The sequence below is a fragment of the Chiloscyllium plagiosum genome, chromosome 22 (assembly GCF_004010195.1).
Source record: "Chiloscyllium plagiosum isolate BGI_BamShark_2017 chromosome 22, ASM401019v2, whole genome shotgun sequence".
NCBI classification, from domain to species: Eukaryota; Metazoa; Chordata; class Chondrichthyes; order Orectolobiformes; family Hemiscylliidae; genus Chiloscyllium; species Chiloscyllium plagiosum.
The window spans coordinates 35,633,401-35,658,643 of record NC_057731.1 but is presented as its reverse complement, the minus strand read 5'-3'; the positions used below and the strand labels follow the sequence as shown (position 1 = coordinate 35,658,643).

At 41.4% G+C, this 25,243-nt stretch overlaps 1 protein-coding gene across 1 annotated transcript in view; it reads left to right on the top strand.

Moving 5' to 3' along the window:
* Window positions 1–12,290, top strand: part of dclre1a (DNA cross-link repair 1A (PSO2 homolog, S. cerevisiae)) — a 76,213-nt gene extending 63,923 nt beyond the window's left edge. The window contains exons 8-9 of the mRNA XM_043712784.1: window positions 9,028–9,169; window positions 11,715–12,290. Coding sequence (XP_043568719.1) covers window positions 9,028–9,169; window positions 11,715–11,911 — 339 coding nt within the window. The 3' untranslated portion in view covers window positions 11,912–12,290. The remainder of the gene's footprint in view (window positions 1–9,027; window positions 9,170–11,714) is intronic.
* The last annotated feature ends 12,953 nt before the right edge of the window (window positions 12,291–25,243 follow it).

The window sequence follows — 25,243 nt, the reverse complement described above, 5'->3', positions numbered from 1 at the left end:
TACTCTTTTCCAGATATAAACATTCATGTGAACAGCAGAGCAAGGCTAAAAAACACATTCCATTCTGGTTACATACAGATAAGAAGATTCACACGGGGAGGTGTGTAATAAGATTCACACGGGACTAAGCAACACCTCCATTCCGGTTAGATTCACACATGTATTGGGACATAATTTTTAACCGTTTCACCACAGCCTGAAATGTCGATTTTCCTGCTTCTCGGATGCTGCCAGACCTGCTGTGCTTTTCCAGCACCACTCTAATCTTGAGTGGATATTAGTGGCCAGTCTATTCCCAGAAATGACAACAGCTGTCAAGAAAGGGAAGGAATGAGTCAGAGATGGATGAGGTAAAAGTGAGGGTGCGGTGGAAATTGGAAGCAAAATCTATTCTAGATGAGTGGGGGATGCAACACTGATGCTATAATTGATATATTGGAGAAAGAGTTGAGTAGAGGCTAGAATAGGTCTGGAACATGGAATGTTCCACATACCCCATGAAGAGACAGGCATAACTGGGGTTCATGAAATGCCCATGGCGACCCCTCTGACCTGAAAAAAATGAGGGGTGTTAAAAGAGAAGTTGTTGATGGTGAGTCCAAGCTCGGCCAAGCAGAGGAGGGTGGGACAGTACAGGCTTTTGCTCCACGAAGAAGTGGAAGAAGTGGTGGGGGTTATATGTGTAAAGGGAATATACATCCATGGTAGAGATGGTGACTGGAAATTCCAAAACTGGAGTAAAGCTTCAGAGGAATCATGGATGTATGTGGGCAGGGGCTGGACCAGGGAGAAAAAATTGAGTCAAGGTAGGAAGAGATGAGTTCTCTGGGGAAGGAGCAGGCTGGAGCAATGGGCCTGCCGGGATTTTCAGAAGGAGATAAAAGCGTGCTGTATGGGGCTGGGTGATAATCAGCTTGGAGGCAGTGGTGGGAGGGATCGTCAAATGAAGTGGTCAGTGACTGTAGTTGATACAATGCCCTGATGTGCCATGGTGGGGCCATGGTCCAGGGGAGGATTAGAGGAGATATCTGGGGGTTGGCGCTCAGCCTCTGCAATGTAGAGGTCAATATGTCAAACTACTACAACAGCACCCTGATCGGCAGACTTAATAACAAAGTTGGAGTTGGATCTAAGCACAGACAGTGCAATTAGTTTGGAGAGAGATGGATTGGATTAGGTGAGGGGGAGCAGAGAAATTAAAGCAAGCAATGCCATGTCGACAGTTATCAATGAACAGATTAACTGCAGGGAAAAGGCCAGAGGGAGGGGTCCGAGTGGAGGGAGAATATTGGAACTGTGCAGTTGGGTCTGTGGGACAGGGAGAGGACTCTTCAAAAGAAATGGACACATAGGTGAAGATGATGAAGAATTCAACGTCACGTCGTGCCTGAAATTCATTAAGGTGGTGACACAGGGATAAAGCTGAAACCTTTGCTGAATATAGAATGTTCAGCATTAGACAGTGGAAGGTTAGGAGGGATGGTAAATACCTGACAGGAGGTGGGGTTGGGTGAGGGGATGGAGTCAGAGGGGAGGGTAGGAAGATTCCAGAAATCTATGGGTATCCCTGAGTTGTTGTATCTTGTGGGCCTTGATGCCTGAAAGCAAACAAAAATGTTTCTTGTTAGCATGACAAATGAGTCAGAGGATGAAGTGGAACTGTGGAGTGGTGCAGCCCTGAACTAGCTAGTTGCAATGCTGTTGGGGAGAGGGAGATCAACAATGTGCATGTGACACCGCATAGCACTGAGTGGGTATCTCAGGATACAGTGAGAGCACCTGTCTGGAGATTGTTGAATATCATGGAGATATCTGTGGTCCTGGGTGGATTTAAAGCACAAGGGATGAAACTTCAGTTTGAATCCACATGGGTTGAATCTGAGCTGGAGGGAGTCACTGAGGAGTGTGGAAACAGGAACAGTATCTGCAGTCCTTTCAGTTTTTATTCAGTAAATTATATAGAGCTACAAATTAAACCAAGTGAATCTTTGCTCTATTCTGATCCGAAGTTCTCTGAATCATAATGGTATGCTTTCCTTTATTGGTCAGCGTATTGAGTACAGGAGTTGAGAGGTCATGTTGCGGCTCTACAGGACATTGGTTAGGCCACTGTTGGAATATTGCATGCAGTTCTGGTCTCCTTCCTATCGGAAAGATGTTGTGAAACTTGAAAGGGTTCAGAAAAGATTTACAAGGATGTTGCCGGGGTTGGAGGATGAGAGTTATAGGGAGAGGCTGAACAGGCTGGGGCTGTTTTCCCTGGAGCATCGGAGGCTGAGGGGTGACCTTATAGAGGTTTATAAAATTGAGGGGCATGGATAGGGTAAATAAACAAAGTCTTTTCCTTGGGGTCGGGGAGTCCAGAACTAGAGGGCATAGTTTTAGGGTGAGAGGGGAAAGATATAAAAGAGACCTAAGGGGCAACTTTTACACAGGGTGGTACGGGTATGGAATGAGCTACCTGAGGAAGTGGAGACTGGTCTAATTGCAACATTTAAGAGGCATTTGGATGGGTATATGAATCTGAAGGGTTTGGAGGGATATGGGCCGGGTGCTGGTAGGTGGGACTAGGTTGGGTTGGGGTGTCTGGTCGGCATGGACAGGTTGGACTGAAGGGTCTGTTTCCATGCTGTACATCTCTATGACTCTATGACTACGACATTGTTTTGACCTCAGGTAATTGAATATGTAAATACAGCAAATTTCATACATTGTTCCTAACCTCCAAGGAGATTAAGGAAAAATTTGGTAAACTATATTGTCTACATTCACTATGACAGAAGCACATTGAATAGCTGTGGTAACTGAAATGAAAAGGATAGGACACGTTGAAAAAACTATTCTGAAAGATTAAATTCTACTCTAAAGCATTTTCCTGGTGTTTGATCCTGTTGGTACTGAGCCCACAAACTGGTTTATAATTTGAATACCTGACATTAACACAGTAACTTTTTTTTAGATCTTGTCTTTTTTTTTGCATAAGAAAATCTTAAAATTTATAGTTCTAGGAATTTAAAATGATTTATGATCACATGACTTGGAATCTGTAAATTGTATATAATTGTAAACTTTATCCATCTAACCTACTAAACAATTTTTCATTTAAGCTAGTTAGTGATTCACTTTATGATCGTATGAAACTCAGTCCCATTAGAGGATATTAAGACAGCTTTATCTACTGTTCACTTTTTATCTAATGTGCTGAATGTTTTTCTCCTTGATTTTAATGTGGTTAATGTTATAATTGGGAGATAACAGGCTGTAACTTTAGACTTTTGTAGATTTGCTCTTTGGGAATTAAGGTATACATTACAAATAATTAGCCTACCAGTTCTTATGCAGTATGCTTCTTCAGCCAGTTGTCCAATTCACGTAAATAAAATATTGTGGGAGATATTCTGCGCATTGTTTGAAAAAGTAGCTATATCATCAAGAAAAAGTAAGAAAGCCACAAATATCTATACTTTAGTGAGAACGATGCTCTCTTCTGAACTGAGAAGTGGTGGGGTCAAGTCCCACTCGAAACACAGTGCTGCACTATCCTGACCGGAGACCATCTTGACACGAGATATTCAGCACAAATTTCAAAGTTTGTGGACAATACAAGTCTTATGAGAATTGTAAACTTAGGAGGACAGTGTAGAATCTCAAAAGGATGTTCACACATTTTAAGTGAATCGATAGGTAACAAATCAAGTTCAGTGCAGCAACGTAAGAGACTGCATTTGGTATAAAAAATATAGAGAGATGGTACAAAATAAAGGGTACCATTCTAAAGAATGTTCAGATTGTATATATGCATCAGTCATTAATGGTGGCAGGACAGAAAGCTATTAATAAAGCATACAATATTCGAGACTTCATCAATAGGAGCATTGTAGATGCTACTCTATAGGCAGAATGTGAATACATTGGGGAGAGTGGAGAAGAGATTTACAAGGACGTTTCAAAGGATGAGACACTTTATTCATAAAGAAAGATTGGAGAAGATCCTTTTTCCACCGTTGGAAAGGCAAAGGCCAAATGGGAGCTTTGAAGAAAGTCCTTCAAAGTTACCAAAGGCCTGGAAAAGTTATAATGAAAAACTGTACCCATTCATTGGATTGAAAACCAAAGGATGCATTTTCAAGCTTTTACAAAACAAGCAAATGTGAGCTGAACAAAAACTTTTTCACAGTGATTAGTTGGGTATGAAATTCACTGCCTGGAAGTGTGCAAGAAGATTGGTACTAAGTAAAAATGCTAAGAGCAGTTGCAGATATGATGGGCCTAATAGCCTCCTTCTGCACCACAACAATTCTGTGATTGTATTATCAGTATATTATGGATTCAGTGCAGGAAGTGCTTCAATGTCCTTTTGAGATCAACTTGGGTAAGTACTGTGCAAACCCAGGGTCGTTTTGTTGATGGATCTCCCAACTCTCTGGTTACCAACAACCCTGTGAACTTAGCAGACTAAGGGTTTGTGCACTCAGAAGTAGTGACCATATGTGCATGCCAATACATTCCTGAGCCGAGGGCAAAGCTCATCACAAATATTTGAAAAACTGCAGTGGGTGGGGGCGGCTCAGTGGTTAGCACTGCTGACTCACAGTGCCATGAACCTGGGTTCAGTTCCAGCCTTGAGTGACTGTCTGTGTGTGGAGATTGCATGTTCTCCCTATGTCTGCATGGCTTTTTGCTGGATGGTCCAGATTCCTCCCATGGTCTAAAGATGGGCAGGTTAGATGGATAGGCCATGCTAAATTGCTTGGTAATGTTCAGTGAGTAGATTAGCAATGGTAAATGTGGGGTAACAGGGATAGAGTGGTGAGTTGGATCTAGTGGAATGCTCTTCGGAGGTTGGGGCAGACCCAATGGGCCGAATGGTCTCTTTCCACATTGGAGGGATTCTGAGAGATGATGACCGGCATGAGAGTGAAACACTGATTACAGTGTGGAGTTTGCACATTCTCCCCGTGTCTGCGTGGGTTTCCTCCAGGTGCTCCGGTTTCCTCCCACAGTCCAAAGATGTGCAGGTCAGGTGAATTGGCCATGCTAAATTGCCCATAGTGTTAGGTGAAGAGGTAAATGTCGGGGTATGGGTGGGTTGCGCTTCGGCAGGTCCGTGTGAACTTGTTGGGCCGAAGGGCCTGTTTCCACACTAAGTAATCTAATCTAAAGAGGGCCATGATATTATCACTTACCTCTTGACCTTGCAAGAAAAAAAGTGGACAACTTGCAAGAAAGCAGTTGGTCCATTGGTGGAGTGACACATCTCATTTTTCTGCTTTCCATGGAGGTGATAATAGTTGACATTGCCACAGTGGCAGTTCATTAGGAAGTCAGTGGCGAGATGGGAATCTGTGCAAGATGAAGTGAAGGGAATTTACTGTTTCCATGGGGTGGGCATGTAGCTCCTTCCTCCTTTTAATAAAAAGCATAAACTCTAATGCTGTTCTACCGCTTCAGGAGCCCCATCTATTGTGTGTTAGCCCTCCTGCTTAGGTGGTGGCGATTTACTCCCTATGTCCCTCCCTTGTAAGGTTACACATGGTGCTACTATGGTGCAACAAATAATCTTGCCCTATAACAGCCAATGATTTAAGTAGGCTGTGACTAACTCTAGATAGAGGTATCATGACACTATCAAATTTGAAGTGGAGGCACACCAATTGCACATAAAAAAGAGTGAATTCCCTTTTATAGACAAATTCCTCTTGACTGCTCAACCAATTGTAACCATTGTCCTGGTACCTGAGGAAATCCAACAGTGGAGGCAAATCTCACTACCATCACCTCTGTGTGGCCACATTAGCCTAGGACTCTGTGCATTCTGCCCACTTGTACATGAGATCAGTCAGTTTTGGTGTTATAGTGACTTGGGTCTACTGCCACCCTTTAAACTATCTAAGTCACTATCAATTTCATAGTTGCTGGGAGGGCATACTCACACAAGTGGTATTGCTCAAATATGTTTGAGGAGGTGACTATTTGCACAGTACATGAGGAGAGTGTTGCTCTTTTGTGCCTTCTGAGTGTCTCAAGTACCTGTGTCCATTCGGGTGCATTCGTTATTGTGGCTACCTTTCAAGCTGCTCGTTGAGTCTTGATTTTAGAAACAGCTTTACTTGGCATGAACAAGTGTGCACAACAGCTACCTGGACCGCTACCTGGACCACCAACACCGTCACCACCACCACCAACATACAGCCCAATAGCCCATCCATTGCTTCAGTTCCTACATATAAACACACTATAAACTCTGCTCACATTCGGGCCATTGTCTGCTAATGCACAAAACACTGCCTGCTCCTTTCCCCATTTTATTTGTTGTGCAGAACTACTCGTGCCTTCAGCTATCTGCTATGTAGTTTCCTCCTGTCTGTGGATGTATTTATGACTCTGCCTGTTTCCAGTGTATCAAAAACCTATTCTGTCCTTCAAAATACATTTAGTGTTACCTGCTATATAGTTTCTCCACATGGTCCACAGTAATGTCAGCATTAAATTTGCAATGGTACTTTTTAAAACAAACATATGCTAATTCAATAAAAGAAAAGAAAGAAAGAATTTGCATTTAAATAATTCTGGCAGGTTATCTCAAACTATTTTTGCAGTCCCTTTTTGGGGAAATTCAACCAGTAATGTACAAACAGTAGCATGAAGAATAACCACTTAGTCTGTTTCGATAGTGTTGGTTGAATAAATGTTGGCCAGGACACCAGCTGAAGCCCCGCTTCTCTTTTTAAAAACAACAATGTTCATTGGAATGTGTTACATCCATTTCACACTCTCAATCATGTTGAGCATTCCCTGTGAAAGATAACGCCTCCAATAATGCTATACTGCACCAAAGGATCAGCCTGGATATGTGGTAACAAGGAATAGGGTTTTAACCTTTCTTGAGAGAATGTTGTTACTGAAGCAAGCTGATTCATGAAACAACACAGATGTACACTATAAAGCTAAATTATTTTTAGGTGTTCTATACCTAAATGTACAATTTCAAATGAGTGAAATGATAGTTTTCTGTGACAGTTTTCTCCTCCGAGCCAAGTCCATGTTGCACAGAGCACGAACTTGAAGAGAAAACAACAGTAATGATTCTGAATGATTTCAAATCTCTTGCACACCGTATTGTATACAAAGTTGTTTTATTTATATAAGTGAGGATCTGATAATTAGTGGATTATTATGTAAAAATTTTACTCATGTATTATAAGCTTCTAATTCAGAATAAACTAATCTATAGTCATGGAAATCTTGATCCCAAGTGTTCTATCCCTTGACCATATTTTACATAACTAAATGCAAAGAGCCATAGATGCTGATATCCATAACTGTCCTCTCAGATTCTAAGTATTTGGGATGATGGCACCACGTCATCTTGAAACTTTGTGTCCACTGCAACAAAATTATCTGACTGGCCCTATTAGGTAAAATTATCCACAAAATAATTTTTCATGTGGTTGAATAGTCATTGTTCTCTTTGGAGACATGCATGCTCATTTGAAGAAAAGGTTTATGTATGGTAATTATATTGTCTTTCTGGCATTACTTTCAGGGTGATGTCCTATCGTCAGTCTGACCTGCCGAGTATTTTAGAGTAATTTTATTTTGGACTTTCAGCGCCTGCAATATTTTCCTTTTTGTAATATTATCTTTCAACTTGTTCTTTTTGCATTTAGTCAGGAAAATGGCTGTGAATGGTGTCCGGTATGCTTAACATCCTTTTGCATATCAACTAGCAGACTTCTAGCTCCAAGCAAATGCTAGGGCCAACTTTCAATTTCTCTGAAAAGCTGACTGATATGGGGGTTCTTTGCTTTGTATTAGGAATTATGGCTAGGGATGAAATACTTACAATGTGGACCTGTATTTTTAAAAGCACAATTAATGAGATTCTCTAAAAGTATTAAAAGCTATTAATGGAGCTATAGTTTCTAAATAGCTATAAAAATAATAAATTACTTCCAAATAGTCAATAGCTGAAAGGGATGAAACATACTGAAGGAGAACAAATTCCTTTACTGAAAACCATTGAAATTTATTTGGTGGTTGGATCTTTGTTTTAATATGAAAGCATATGAATCTTGGAAATTTAGTCATTAAAATTAGTGTAAGAATGGCTGGCTAGTATGGTTTCAATATCCGATATTCTTTTTAATTCCACTTTTTGTGTTTATCTCATTTTGAATGCTAACCATAACAAACAGCAATGGGAGTAGGCTGTTCAACCCTTCGAGTCTGCTCCACCATTCAGTGGGATCACGGTTGATCCGACATTCCTCACATTCACTTTCCTGCCTTTTCCTCATGACCCTTGATTCTCTTTCTGATCTAGATTCTATCTGTCTCAACCTTAAATATCCAAAAGGACTCAGTTTACACAGCTACTTATGGCAAGAAGTTCTAAAGGCTCGCTCAATCTTCTGAAAGGAGGGATTCCTCCTCCCTCTCAATCTTAAATTTGCATCCCTTTGATCTGAGACTATGCTCTCTGGTCCTAGACTCTCCCATGAGGCAAAACATCCTCTGATTTACCCTGGGTCAAATCTCTTTCAGAATTCAAATGTTTCAATGAGATCCCTTTTCATTTTTCTAAACTCCAGTGAGTAGAATCTCAACCTGTTCAACCTTTGCTCATTATACAATCCCTGTATACTAAGGAGCATCTTGGTGAACCTTCTCTGAATTACCTCCAATGAAATGATATCCTCCTCTTAATAAGGGGACTAGAATTACTCCTAGAACTCCAGATGTGGTCTCACTAGCACGTTCTACAGTTCCATTGAGACTTCCCTACTGTTATACTCCAACCCTCTCCAAATGCTGAGTCATTTAGACAGTCGCATTTAATACATCTTTATGCTTTCAAAGTTAATAGACCTGAGAATTTTAGTTTGGAGTAGATTTTCTCTTACCAATTCCAAGCCATGTAGTTAAAATCTAGTTCATAAGAAAGGGCAAAATCAAATATTCAGAAAAGTCAGTTCTACAAGCCTTCCATTTTGTTGTGCCTCTAAGTAATGTTTTTTATTTTAGGGCTTACAAGCACACATGAACAAGTTCCCAGGAAAGTATGATCAAATTGTGGCATTCAAACCAACTGGATGGGCATACTCAGGCCTAGGTGGTACAATAAGTGACATCAAGCCTCGAGTTCAAGGAAAGTTCACAATTTATGGTAGGTAAATATTATGCCATTTGCAATTATTTTCTGTATATGTCTTTTATGAGCTTTATGCATACAATGAAAGTGGATCAGTAAAGTTTTGAGTCCCCTCCCAGCCCATGGACCATTTCACCTGTCTCCAATACTTCCCTTCCGTCTGGCCTGTTACTTGCACTTGATCTCTTCCTTGAGAACTGTCTTGACCATGTTAATTTCTATGCTCTCCTCAAACACACTCTAACTTGTCTCCCTATGAACTTTCCATACTCGTTTTCTCAGCTCTAATCCTGGCTTCATTATCAATCTGCTGACACGGGTAAAACTTTTGTCATATGGCATGTCAACCTCTACCTCTACCTTAGGCTGAGCACCAACTCAACCTTTTCGTATTCCTTCACCTCACTGGGTGAGTCTGCTGGAAGTTGAGCCTTACTATTCCTGGTAGCTTAACAAACAATCAAGATTTTTTAAGTAGTATGCAGAATTCTCCAATTTACTTGACTTTCAGACCCAGGTTTTCAAAAAGCACAGATCAAGTTTCTATACTTAACAAGAATCACTATTTATTACAAATCATAAATAAGCTACAAGTACAGAGGAATCTCGATTATTTGAACGAGATGGGCAGGATAATCAATAATAATTGATTTATTCAGTTTATTGATTCAATGCCTTTCCTCTGGGAGTCGGAGTTTTCTGTTATGGCTGCTCCCTGTTTGGGAGACTAGGCAGCAGCACAACGTGCGCGAGCCCCCTACTCTTCCCCCCAAACCCACTCCAACACCACTCCCTCCCCCCCCGACCCCACTCCGGGGCAGCCGGACTGGACACCAACAACAAGACTGCTGCTGCCTTTGGGGGGTGAGACTCCAACTAGCACGCGTGCACACACAGCCCCACACACAACGTTTTACTGCAACCTTTTGACCGTTTCCACCTTTGCTCTGTACAGGACAATGTTGGAGAGATTATCTGGGGAAGGGAGGTTTAGGGTATATACCTGTGTAGAACTCCAGGGAAAGTGTGTGGGGAGAGAGAGAGAGGGTGGGAGGTCAGTCATTTGTAGAGAGTGCCTGGGCTCCCATCAGTCCAGGACTATTCTTGGCAGCATTTCAGTAAGCCAAGCTCACTTTAATCACTATAAACAAAAGATGTGATCAGTGTTGGAAACTCTTCTTTGGTGTACTGTTTCTATCGGGACCTCTAGATCTCCTTCGGATAATCCGACATTTGGATAATTGAGGTTCCTCTGTAAACAGTCAGTATGTAACTCTACTAGTTAAAACTCCACCTTGCACACATACAGACAGACAGGAAATTAACATTGCTGTTATGGGCAGAGGGAAAGTCTGGGAAAGCAGTTTAGTGGTTCCTATCCACAGGGTTTGTGGAGATAATTCTTGTGTTGATCAGAATGTTGCTTCTCAGTCATCCTTTGCCAAGTGCTTTCACTTGTTCGCAGGAGGCAACTCACTTACACAGTGACTTAAGTCTTAAACTTATTATTTAAAATTCACAGCTTGCAGCAACTGATGAAAGAAAAATAAACTGGTATTCTTCAGGCTTAGTGACTTTTACTGCAGAGAACAAACAGCTCCTGAATCTTTGAAAATCTAATGGCTTCTCCTTAATTTGTTCACAATCCCAAGCTACTCAGCTAACTGAGAATGAGCCATAAGATACAAGAGCAGAATTAGGCTATTTGGCCCATCAAGCAGATTCTACCATTTGATCTTGACTGATATGTTCTCAACCGTATTCTCCTGCCTTCTCCCCATAACCTTTGATCCTCTTATAATCAAAAACTTATGCATCTCTGACTTAAAGACACAATGATTTGGCCTCCACAGCCTTCTCCAGCAATGAGTTCCACAGATTCCTCAACCTCTGACTGAAGAAATTCCTCCTCATCTCAGTTCTCAACGGGTGTCTCAATCATGTAGTTGCTGGCAGGCAGGTCTTTGTCATTGATAGCTGCTCACTAGCCCACAGATCAACCACCTACTTGTGGCTAGCTAAATCACCATTTATACATGACTTGTTTGCAGCTTGATTGCAAACTATCACCTTGAACCAGCAACTGTGTAAATAGTACTCATAATTATGTTCGCATTTAAGTCCACAATAAAAACTACAGAAATTTTTTTTTTTTACAAATGGACTTTACAGTATCACCTTGGACCATGATCTGAAGATCCAGCTGTTGTTTCCAGGACTGTTACTGACCTTGTCTCCTTGAGATTTCTCTCCATAATTTCCCAACTCAGTCCCCACCCCACGTAGCCCCCTTCTTGATGAAGGGCTTATGCCCGAAACATTGATTCTCTTGCTCCTCGGATGTTGCCTGACCTGCTGTGCTTTCCCAACACTACACTCTCAACTTTAATCTCCAGCATCTACAGTCCTCACTTTCTCCTCTGTAAAACAAAATCTCAATGACAAGTAGAGAATAGAACATTACAAAATAAGTAAGTAGACTGTTGGGAGGAGGGGATGGTTAGAATTAATATCCATCCTTTTAATTTCTAATTTTTATTTGTACAATTATGTGTTGCAGGTGTTCCTTACAGTGAACACAGTAGCTACCTTGAGATGAAGAGATTTGTACAGTGGTTGAAACCAGATAAAATAATTCCAACAGTTAACAATGGAAGCTGGCAGGAGAGGAATATGATGGACAAGATATTTAATGAATGGATGATAAATACTGAACAGACGGATGTTACACATCCAGAATCAACTAATTTTGTGTAAATGTGTAGAGAATGTAATCCATTTTAAAGTGTCTTTATGAAGTTAGATTGAAAACGAATGTATAAAATTTATTTAAAAATAAAATAATTATAAAGTAATTGATATTCTATAGATATATAGTTAAAACTGTATGGATTATATGTGGAAAGAATGTTAAAGTGATGAATCTGTGTAGCCTTAAATGTTCGGCAATACTTGATCATCATGCAGGAAGACTTTAGCACTATTTTGAGAAAGGTAATTATACTACATACAATATAAATGGTTTGAGAAATATATCAATAAATTATAGGTTGGTCCAAGTAACATGAATGATGCTACAGTCCAAGGTTTTGAAACATTTATAATAACAGAAATAAAGATGAGAAATATGTCTGAACCTCTTCAGTGCTGCATATAATTCTACAGAAATGCAATCTGTAGCAAACATAATTTGTTTTTATTAATGGATTTCTTGGCAAATGCAAGACATGTCGACTTGCCAATCATGTACATTCATTGCTTAAAATCTTAGAGAAAAGTGTTAACTAAATTGTGAAAAAGTAACAAATGAAGTATTGTTCTAAGGTTCTAATATGTCTTGTAAGGCATGTTCTTGCCTATGGGTTGGGATTATGAAAAAGATAGGCACTTCCCACTAGGAAAGAATCACCACTGATTACCTTAATATACCTCTCAACATATATTGGAAGTAGTAATTGAAACCTAAGGAAGAAAAATGTGAGTTTTGAAATTTAAGCTTCTGAACGTGGATGGTCTCCAGTCATTCATTGTAGATAGGGAATCTAATCTAATATAATTATTCCTTAAACCATACTATAAAAGGACGTGTCAAATTTCATGCCATTCTGCTAATATTGTATTTTAACTTAAAGTTTAAAATTACTCATCTATAGACTTTTGCATGAAGAACTATGCCCATAGGGGTGGTTCGGTGGTGAGCACTGCTGCCTCCGAGCGCCAGGGACCCAGGTTCAATTCCTGCCTCAGGCAACAGTCTGTGTGGAGTTTGCACATTCTTCCCATGTCTGCGAGGGTTTCCTCCGGGTGTTTCGGTTTCCTCCCACAGTCCAAAGATGTGCAGGTAAGGCGAATTGGCTGTGCTAAATTGCCCATAGTGTTAGGTACGTTAGTCAGGGGTAAATGTAGGGGAATGGATCTGGGTGGGTTGCTCTTCAGTGAGTCGGTTGGACTTGTTGGGCCGAAGGGCTTGTTTCCACACTGTAGGCAAAAGATAGAAATAAAAATCTCAGGTTGGTGATCAGTGTGAATTTTGTGATAACAAAACAACACATTTCGTTGGGGACCTAAGGGGTCAATAACTAACTAAAATTCTGGTGGAAATGAGAGCAAAGTCAATAGATGTAATGCAAAAAAGGATCCCCTGGGGATCCACTGAAAAAACAAAAAACCTAGTAGGGTGCCCAGCAAAGAGACTAGGAAGATAAGCGGGTGTTTTAATTGTACTTTGGTACTGAAAAAACAACTCCAGAAGTGACACTGAACCAATAATTGAATTTGTGGCAAAATAAACTTGGAAGAGGTTGGTAGAAATTGTATAGGAATGGCCACAGTAGTTTGGAATGCTGTGGGAAAAGTCAAAGGATAAAAATTAATTTGTGTGTGCAAGTCTGTCAGAGTTTAGCCTGTTAGTGTGTTTGGAAGGTGATGTCAAAACAAATAGTAACCAGAAAAATCTATGAAAAATGGGGTTTTAGGCTATTATTAACTTGCTTTGTTTGATGGTAGTAGAATTTTGAGGGTGTACAGATTTTAGATGACTCTGTTGAAGTGGAACAATGGACAGGCAAGTGAAAGCAGTCTGGCTGTTGGCCTAAATGTAAGCAACAGCAGGAAGAAAGTATACCCATTTGAAATTGGAATTAAGATGACAGATGTAGTTCACAGGACACTAGTCTGCTACAAAAAGGGATAAATGATAGATATAGGCAGGTTGTGAGCTACAAGGTGGTATTCCTGACGTCTTGTCATATGAAGTTATCAAATGAAGGGAAAAAGTTGAGGTGGACAACAGATAATTGAGGCAGAGGTGGAGCGAACTTGAGCTGGAAAGAGGATATTATGGTTGCAGCTGTCTATTAGGTTTTGCAGTCAATCAAGGACAATGGCAGGCCAGTCATTATGGCAATCGTTAGTAGATGAGGCAAGTTCAGCAAAACAGGGATTCGTTGTCACCAACTAGGGGATAAAGGGCTGTTTACCTTGGAAAGTGTTTTGGGAGTTAGAACAGAATTTTTAGTTCTTTTCACCTCTTAGAAACTGGAAAAACTTGCTTTAGACTTGGGAAACTGACACAAGGGCAAAAATCATCTTGTTACTTTCTAGCTTTGTTCAAAACTTAGGACTGCACTGTTTTGATGAGACAGGGAATTATTTTGTTGCTGACTATGCTAAGTACAGCGTGGAATTAATTTCTACCAGAGTGAAAGGAGAAAGGCTCACACCTGGAATGAAATAAAGACCTGTATATTATAGCCAGTGGGCCTCAAAAGGGGCATCTGTCAACTAATTCAAATGTTTGCTAAAGACTGACCATGAAAGTCTCCTGCTGAATCTGTAACACACACAAGTTTGTTCTGGAGAGGCTGGATAAACAGTCCCTGTAGTTGCGTGTGTTTGTAGGCCAATGTCTGTCACTTTAGGTTAACTCCTTGTAGTCTGTTTTATATGTAGCTTTAAAGCAATTTAGAGTGTCATTATTGATTTTTTTTTCGTTGACGTACATGCTATTTTCTGATTTGGTTAACATTTAATTTAAATGTTTGGAGTAATTGTACTGAACTCTGGACAGATCTTGGGTTTAAAAATGTGATGCAAAGTTTGAGGATTCTGGTTCCTCAGCAGGAGAATCGACATTTCGAGCATAAGCCCTTCAGGAATGAGGCTTGTGGGCCAAAGGACCTGAGGGATAAATGGGTGGGGTTGGTTGGGGTGGTGGAACTGGGGGAAGATAGCTGGGAATGTGATAGTTGGATGATGGTGGGGGTGAAAGTGATAGGTTAGGGAGGAGGGTGGACAGGTAGGACCATTCAAAAGGATGGTGCTAAGTTGGAAAGTTGGCACTGGGATAAGGTGGGGAGTGGGGAAACTGGTGAAATCTACATTGCTCCTGTGTGGTTAGATGATCGCTAGTTCACCAGTATCCCCATTTCCCCTCCCCCCACCTTATCCCAGTCCTTTTGAATCCCAGCCCACCATCCTTTTGAATGGTCCAACCTGTCCACCCTCCTCCCCGACCTATCACTTTTACCTCCCACCATCAACTACCTATCGCATTCCCAGCTATCTTCCCTCTAGCCTGACATTTAAGCTACAGAGCTGAAGCAAATTACTTGGGTTTAAAGGTTGCACCATTACAAAGGCCAGGCTATGACCATCACCAATAAGTGACAATCTTAACTACTACCCCTTGACATTCAGTGGTATTACCATCACTGAATCCACTACTACCCATGTTCTGGAGGGTTACCGTTGACTGGAAAATCAACTGGACTCAACACATAAACACAGACTATGCAAGCAGATCAGAGGCTAGGAATACTGTGGCAAGTAACTTGCCACCAGACTCTCCAAAGCCTGTCCTTCATCTACCAAGTTCAAGCTAGGAATGTGATAGAATATTCCCACTGGCCTGGATGGGTGCAGCCCCAACAACATTCAAGAAGCTTGACACTAGCCAGAACAAAGCAGCTTGCTTTATTGGCACCATGTCCATAAACATCCATTCCCTTCAACACTGACAGTTGGTAGCTGCAGTGTGTACTAATGCACTACAGAAATGCACCAAAAATCCTCAGACAGCATTTTTTTTTTGATCCCATGATCACTTCCATCTCGAAGGATAAAGGTAGAAGGTACATGAGAAGATCACCACCTGCAAGTTCCCATCAACACTACTCACCATCCTCACTTGGAAATATATCACTGTTCCTTCACTGTTGCGAAGTCAAAATCCTGTAATTGCCTCTCATAGCATTGTGGGTCAACACAGCAAGTAGACTGCAGCAATTCAAGAAAGCTGCTCACTGTACCTTCTTGAGGGCAACTAGGGAGAGGCAATAAATGCTGGCCATCCAGCAATACCCACATGCCATAAATGAATTTTAAGAAATCAAGTTATGGGTAAGAGTGACTGACTAAATTTCAGATGTATTGCCACAACTGTGGTTGAAGCTGTCATCATTTTAAGTTCTAAATTTTCATAATACAATTAAAGGAGAAGCAATTCAAATGTGGTTAACTTACAGGGAATGCAGTGGTCCAATGAGCCCTAAGTCCAATACACCACTACTATGTATGGTCGAACAATGTGTACTTGAAATAAGCTGTTTACCCTGAACATTAATAATGATTTTAAAAGCTAGTTTAAGCCAAGTCTCAGAATTTGTAGCACATGCGAAACCCTGAAAGGGAATTGAAAGTAAATTAACAAATACATAGAGAAGATACAGAGCATTTGGAGTAGTGCACAATTACGTTATTGCTTGGAGAAGGTGAAAATGTGCATTACCTCAGGAGTTCATATGTGTCAAGATAATTTGGAACCTCGGTAGTAGGAATTTGTGATAGTTGAAGATGAAGTTGACCAATTGTCCTAATTGCAACCACATAAGGGGATTAAGGAACGTTTAATTTCTACTTGTAAAATTGGGCTTAGCACTTTGTTACCAAGAGCCTGAACTCCTTTTTAATGTATTATGACGTGGTATCTAAGATCTGGGAATCATTTCTTTATAAGCGGCCACTGTTTACTCAGGTCAGTTCTTCACCCTCTATCTCCCATGGATGCAGTGAAGGGCATTTTTATTTTACCTTCAGGATATTAATACCTCCTGAGGTGATATTTGTGTTAGCTCTCTTAGCATAACGTGAGGTACATGACAGGCACCTGAAGGTTTTGAAAGACTCCCTCATAAGCACAGGATATGGTGCTCAACTCATTGATTGACAGTTCCAATGTGCCACAGCGAGAAACCCTAATGACTTCCGCAGGAGATAAATACGGAATGCAACCGATAGGGGACGCTTTGTCATCCAGTATTTCCTGGGAGCGGAGAAGCTACACCATGTTCTTCGCAGCCTGCAACACATTATCGATGAGGATGAGCACCTCACTAAGACCTTCCCTACGTCTCCACTTCTTGTCTTTAAACAATCGCCAAACCTTAAACAGACCATTGTTCACAGCAAACTGCCCAGCCTTCAGGACAACATTGACCATGGAAACCACTGCAAAATGTGTCAGGGTGTTGACATGGATACTACCATTACACATGGGGACATTATCCACCACATGTGCGGCAGGTACTCATGACGTGAGTCGAGAGTGGCATGCTGGAAAAGCACAGCAGGTCAGGCAGCAACGCAGGAGCCGGAGAATCAATGTTTCGGGTAAGAGCCCTTCATCACTCATGTGACTCATCCAATATTGTCTATCTCATAAGCTGCAGGCAAGGATGCCCTGAAGCATGGTATTTTGGCAAGACCAAGCAGATGCTATGACAACAGATGAATGGAGACCACGCAACAATAACCAGACAAGGATGTTCTCTCCCTATCCAGGAATACTTCAGTCGTCAGGGACATTCAGCCTCAGATCATCGGTTGAACATCCTCTAAGATGGCCTTCGGGATGTGCAACAACACAGAGCCACCAAGCATAGGCTGACAACCCATGAGGATGGCCTCAAACGGGATCTTGTCACACTGCAGGTGACCCCACTACGCTATACACTCTCTCTCTCACACACACACACACACTCCCAGACACACACGCATCCACACTCACACTTGCACCCTCTCAAAGGCATATACTCAGTCACACTCACGCACACATTGTATTAAGTACACACACACACTCTCCCACGCTCGCACGCATATAAGTCTATAGGGTGAATTTGAAGGGCAGATTTCTATTTGCAGATACGTTCTATTTTGTTCAAAGAGTACACAATCTGTCAGAAGTCAATCCATGTGACATTTTATAAATTCCTACTTGGAAATAGAACCAGTCTGACTCAAGGTTGGGATACAGGCAGACTCTAACCTCATACGTCTAATGTGTTGGCTGAGCTGAGATGTCACCTTTATTTTAATAAAACTGCAAGTTATCTTGGAACTGTGACTTATAAGAAGTTCTGGGATTTACATATTAATCACTCAAAACCTGCATCCCCATTTTAAGTGATTAAAACTTAATAGCAATCTAGGTTTGTTCAATACTTTGCATCAGTTGTATGACACTTTGATATTTTGCTATAAGTTCTTTGTTCTATGGTCCTGCCCCACTAGTAGTGCTCTGAAAGCTTCTACTTCCAAATAAAACTGTTGGACTGTAACCTGGTGTTGTGTAATTTTTAATTCTTTGCTTAAGAATGAGATGTGAGTAACATAGCACTTGAGGATTCAATAGACACTTATTACACCTGGCATACACATATGATCACAGGAACTGCATGGCTGGGCTCAATTCAATATAAACTATATGATGTATCATTGTGTCATGCTGCAAGAGCACTTAGCCAACTAGAGGATGAAACCTTTAACCATCACGTCAGATGCCATGATATGCTGATAATCATGAGTATGTCCCTTAAGTGTATTGTACACTAGCTGTTAGACTTAACACAACATCCACCCTTTTCCAAAACAAATATAAAGAGTTATACATAGGCATGTGTTGACAATTCAATAATTGTACCAACTGGTAAAGCAGAGTTATGATTAGCAATCTAAAGTTCGAAATAATGTTTTGGCGATTTGCATGGTCCTCCGCCAATGGCTTGAAGCATCAGCTGCTGAGACTCCCAACATCACTATCCTTTCTAGGTGCCCATTCCATCAACACCACAGACTTTACACTTCCCAAGGTCAAACTCAAACCAAATATCATTATTCTAATTGCCTATCTGTCCTCAACCCCCTTCCCACAATTCCTCTTCATGACCCAACGCCTGGAGCGGCCTGCCAGTGCCAGCCCTCATCTCTTCAAATCCCTGCTGGGGGACATACATGTCCCTGGCTGCAATAGTCTTTGTGCCCCCTCCTCCCAGCCATCCTCGACTGGCCCTTATGGAGACAAAGCCTGGAGCACAGACCATCCCCATACTGCCATGTAACACTACCCCAACCAGGCACCTGACTGTGGTTGAAGTCTGTGACTAATTTGGCAGACAGTCCTTGTCTAACTGTGCCATGACCTCTGACTGATGGATGACCCCATGTATTTCACTGCAGACCAGTCCCCTCAGACTTTCAGACATGTCCCATTGCTTGCTGCAAATTGTATATGTTGATTCGAAAGCTGAGGTCACATAGTATAGATGCTAAACCCTTGTGCCTTACTGATGTAAGGCAAGGTGCACATGCCCCTGACTGAGGTCTGCTGCGCCACCAGCTGGTTATGTGACTGTGCAGATTGCCAATGCAAGGCAGACCAGGCAAGGCATACATACAAATGAGGGATGGAAATTGCAAGATTAAGGAACCATGGACGACGAGTGGCATTGTGAGGCTAGCTAAGAGGAAAAAAGGAAGCATACATAAGGTCAAGGCAACTGAAGACAGATGAAACTTTAGAAGGAAAGCAGGACCAATTTGAAACGAGAAGTTAAGGGGGTTAAAAGGGATCATGAAAAATCTTTAGCAAACAGGGTTAAGGAAAATCCCAAAGCCTTTTATTCATATATAAGGAGCAAGCAAGTAACTGGAGAAAGGTTTGTCCTACTCAAGGACAAAGGAGGAAAGTTATGTGTGGAGTCAGAGAAAATGGGTGAGATTCTTAACGAGTACTTTACATCGGTATTCATCGAGGAGAGGGTCATGACAGATGTTGAGGTTCGAGATAGATGTTTGATTAATCAAGATCAAGTCGGCATAGGGAGGGAGGACATGTTGGGTATTCTAAAAAGCATTAAAGTGGACAAGTCCCCAGGTCCAGATGGAATCTATCCCAGATTACTGAGGGAAGTGAGAGAGGAAATAGCTGGAGTCTTAACAGATATCTTTGCAGCATCCTTGAACATGGGTGAGGTCTGGAGGACTGGGGAATTGCTAATGTTGTCCCCTTTTTTAAGAAGGATAGCAGGGATAATCCAAGAAATTATAGACTGGTGAGCCTGATGTCAGTGGTAGGGAAGCTGCTGGAGAAGATACTGAAGGATAGGATCTATTCCCATTTAGATGAAAATGGGCTTATCAGTGATAGGCATCATGGTTTTGTGCAAGGAAGGTCATGTCTTACCAACTTAATAGAATTCTTTGAGGAAGGGTCAAAGTTGATTTATGAGGGAAAAACTGTAAATGTCATATACATGGACTTCAGTAAGGAGATTGATAAGGTTCCACATGGTAGACTGATGGAGAAAGTGAAGTTGCATGGGGTCCAGGGTGCACTCGCTAGATGGATAAAGAACTGGCTGGGCAACAGGAGATAGACAGTACTGGTGGAAGGGAGTTTCTCAAAATTGAGAACTGTGACCAGTGGTGTCCCACAGGGATCCGTACTGGCATCACTGTTGTTTGGGATATACATAAATGATCAGGAGGAAAGTATAGGTGGCCTGATTAGCAAGTTTTCAGATGACACTAAGACTGGTGGAATAGCAGATAGTAAAGGGGACTGTCAAAGAATGCAGCAGAATAAAGATAGATTGGAGGTTTGGGCAGAGAAATGGCGGATGGAGTTCAATCTGGGCAAATGCGAGGTTATGCATTTTGGAAGATCCAATTCAAGAACAAATACAGTAAATGGAAAAGCCTTGGGAAAAATTGGGGAAAAGAGAGATCTGGGTGTTCAGATGCATTATACCTTGAAGGTATCAACACAGGTCAATAGAGTGGTCAAGAAGGCATGCAGTATGCTTTCCTTCATCGAACAGGGTATTGAGTACAAGAGTTACAAGTCGTGTTGCAGTTATATAAAACTTTGATTCGGCCACATTTGGAATACTGTGAAAAGTCTGGTTGCCACATTACCAAAAGGATGTGGATGTTTTGGAGAGGGTGCGGAGGAGGTTCACCAGGATGTTGCCTGGTATGGAGGGCACTAGCTATGAAGAGAGGTTGAATAGATTAGATTATGATTATTTTCATTAGAAAGATGGAAGTTGCGGGGGAACCTGATTAATGTCTACAAAATCATGAGAGGTATAGACAAGATGGATAGCAAGAAGCTTTCTCGCAGAGTGGGGGACTCAGTTGCTAGGGGTCAAGAGTTCAAAGTGAGAGGGGAAAAGTTTAAGGGAAATATGCATGGAAAGTTCTTTACGCACCAAGGGTGTTGGATGCCTGGAACACATTGCCAGCGGAGGTGGTAGGGGTGGGCACAAGAGTATCATTTAAGACATATGTAGACAGATACATGAATGTGCAGGGAGCAGAGGGATACAGATCCTTAGGAAATAGGTGATAGTTTTAGATAGAGGATCTGGATTGGCACAGCTTAGAGGGCTGTAGGGCCTGTTCCTGTGCTGCAAAGTCTTTGTTCTTTGTTTTAACAAGCTGTTTAACAAGCAATAACATGCATCAGTTGGGAACCTGTCGCTGATGAGTGAGAATCATGCTACGTTGCTTGAAAAACATTTAAAAGATGTGGCGAGATGATGTCAATGTTAAGATTGGCTTTGCCGAACATCTTGCCCAATTCTACCAGTCCTCCCTATCGCCCTCGCACTCAGATCCCAGTACAATTCTGCCCATCTGTACTACCAATGCTACCCCCACAACCGGTTCTCCAGAAAGTTAATTGTAAGAATAGGATTTGATCTCTTGGATACAATTACACCTACCACTGGAATTCTCATAGTTTTTGTCACATTTATTCTCCTTCTCCAAGGTGTTGATGGATTCCTGGAAAAGCAGCAAAGGACCAGAGCTGGAATACTTTATTTGTGGTAACATCAAAGAATATTTTCACTAATTGACTGAACTATCCATCAACCACTGAATTTTGTGATTACAAATGTTTCAGAAGACAGATCCAATACTTTTCTCACTTCAAACACAGAAAATTTATATAGATCCATGATATTATACTTGAACTTCGTTAGACTACAAAATGCTATTGGCAAGCATATCATGGAAAAGCTTGTGAACAACCCTATGGAGTCAATTTTGAGGGGAAAAAAACCGTAAGACTTACCAGACTCAAAATAAATCAAAGGATCTGCTGGCTTTTTCGTGTAGATTAATTCAGCAACTTTTTTCTCATTTGGCTGTATTGTTTCTTAGGTGATATAACAGTCTTAGATAGAATAAGACTCTTCATTATGTACTGTCTTTGATTTTAATTTTCATACAAATTTTTTACACTTACAAACTTTGTTGATTGTCCAGACCTTTCAATGGCCTCCTGTTAAGCTGCCAAATAAATTGTAACAATTTGACACATTGATTCAACGACAGTAGTTAGTTTTATTGAAATGCTGTTTGTTGTGTGACTTCTCTTTGGTAATTATTTCCTGGTCTTTGAAGGACTTATGCCTGAAACGTCGATTCTCCTGCTCCTCGGATGCTGCCTGACCTGCTGTGCTTTTCCAGCACCATGCTCTCGACTTTGCTTTCATAGTGCATTTTTTCAATTGATTTTCTCCTTTTCATTTGTTGAACTTAATCACATTAACAGGAAGCCTACTGTAAACCTTAATTTATAGCACCTCAGGAGAAAGCACATTTATTAGTATCTGAACAATTGTCTCTACTTTTAATATTGAATACATATGCATTACCATTGTTATGGTTTTCACTTCTCTGTTAATTTCCTACTAGATCCAGTTTATTTTATCAATATGGAGCAGTGTTGTCCAATTGAAATTCAATGCTCCCTCCCACCTGCAACAATTCAACCCAGTACAAAATATTTTGAAATTACACTTTAATTTTTAAACGTCAGCAATCAAGAATACTGAATCCATTGCCAGAGCCAGGCGAAAAGCGGAATTTTGTAACTCAACTGTGCTGCAAAAAAGAACTCTCTACTGCATTACACTGAGAAATGGTGGTAACAATCTGTTGATTGAGTTTCTAGCATTGTGTTCTACTTAACTTGGGAAAAAAAAATCAAGCATGAATTATCCCTATTTTATTCAATTAGGGAACTGGGGATAGAATTTACAAGTTAGGTTCTGTGCTTGGCTCTTGCCTTGTTTGTCACCTGCCATTTAATTGACCTTTGGCTAATGGCCAACCTCCTCTAATTCTCAGTTAGTGCCAATAGCACCCTATTACTTTCAATTGTATGTGACAACAGATCTATTAAGGTGAAGGATGAATATATTTGGAAGTTGCTGGACCACCCCAGGTTGCCAAACTCACACATTTCAATTCTCGGTGGCTACCGTTTAATCCTGTTTGTTGATCCATGTGCAACTGCTTTCTGAAAATATCAACTACTATCTAAACAAAACCAAGTTCTTCACGTAGCAACTCGATTTCCCAGGTGTCACTAGTGTGACAATGCTGTGGCTTTAATAGGTGTGTTTTGTTCTGGTTTCTTCTAGAGAGAGACTGGGGGACCTGTGGTGAGCAAACTATGAGAAGATAAACAACTTGTGAGGTCTTGGGGTTTTTATTAAATTTGGAACAATAGAAGCAGCCTGAATGGGAGTGGTCAAACTCCTCTAGAACCAGGGTCTTTAGCTTTCAGTAGTTGCTGCTGGATCCAGCATGGTTGGAAGGCTACATTCTCTCTCTCTGAGTTTTCTATGGGTGTTTTTCTTTCTGGACTGCTGGAGTTACATGTTAGGCCTCCTCTATATTGGGGAGACAGGCCGCCTACTTGCGGAGCGATTCAGAGAGCACCTCTGGGCCACCCGGACGAACCAACCCAACCACCCTGTGGCACAGCATTTCAACTCCCCCTCCCACTCCACCGAGGATATGCAGGTCATTGGACTCATCCACCGCCAAACCACAACAACGGGACGGTCGGAGGAGGAGCGTCTTATCTTCCGACTGGGAACCCTCCAACCACAGGGGATGAACTTGGACTTCACCAGTTTCTTCATCCCCCCTCCCCTTGTCTCAGCCGAATCCCTCCAGCCCGGCTCCGCCTTCCTGACCTGCAGTCTTCTTGTTGACCTCTCCGCCTCCATCCTACTCCGACCTATCACCCTCACCTTGACCTCTTTCCACCTATCACATTTCCAACGCCCCTCCTCCAAGTCCCTCCTCCCTACCTTTTATCTTCTCCTGCTGAACACTCTCTGCTCATTCCTGAAGAAGGGCCTGTGCCCGAAACGTCGAATCTCCTGTTCCCTGGATGCTGCCTGACCTGCTGTGCTGTTCCAGCAATAAAGTTTCAACGGAGTTACATGTTAGACAATCCTGTTTTTTGAATTTTCCTTTTGCCAAGGGTATGTTTTTGGAATGTTACTATATTGGAACAGTTATTGTTTAATAGTAAAATAATCTGTTATTCTGTTAAATTTTCCAATAAAGTGGAGTTATTCCAAGTTCTCTTTATTTTGACTATAGTGTTTAAATAAATTATGTTTTGCTTAATGTCGAGTAGTTTGACCAACTGAATTGCATCTGGAACACAGCACCTCACACTTACCACAACACAATAGAGAATGTTCTTAATGTGAAGGTGTATCCACAATTGTGTAACACTAACTTCTACCAATGATAAATGCATTTGTAGCAGTTAATTTGGTGAGGACGACATCAAACCTATTTGTTTTCCTCTTGTTGGTTACCTCACCACCTCATACACACTCAGTTTAGAAGCTATGTCCTTGAGGTCTAGACCAGCTCTGTCAATAGCGGTCTACTGAGTCACTCTTGGTGATGGACAGCAAAGAAGCTCATCCCAGAATACATTCTGCGCCATTGTCACTCTCAGCACTTTTCCAATTGGCATTTAGCATTCCCCAACTGAGAGGCTCTCAGGTGATAATTAGCAGAATATTGTCAAATGCTAACAAATTTCATGTGGCCCAGAGTCAATGTTGAGGACTTTTGTGGCAACAGGCTCATGCCCGTATGCCACTGTGTTGACCCTCTGCTGGGTCTGATCTGCATTGGGACAGACCATACCCTGGGATGGTGATAATGATGTCTCGGACATTTTCTATGAGTTTTTTTTAAATGTGACTGCATCAGTCTGTTGCTTGACTAGTGTATGGGAAATCTCTCCTAACTTCCCACCCCGAGATATTAGCAATGCAAACTTTACATTGTCAAGAAAACTGGGTTTTCCATTGTTATTTCCAATACCTGGGTTGATGTTAGGTGCCTCTTTGGTTTCATTCTCTGTCTTAGAATTGTAGTGGTGTGGTTTGATATGACTGAATGACTTGCGAGGCCACT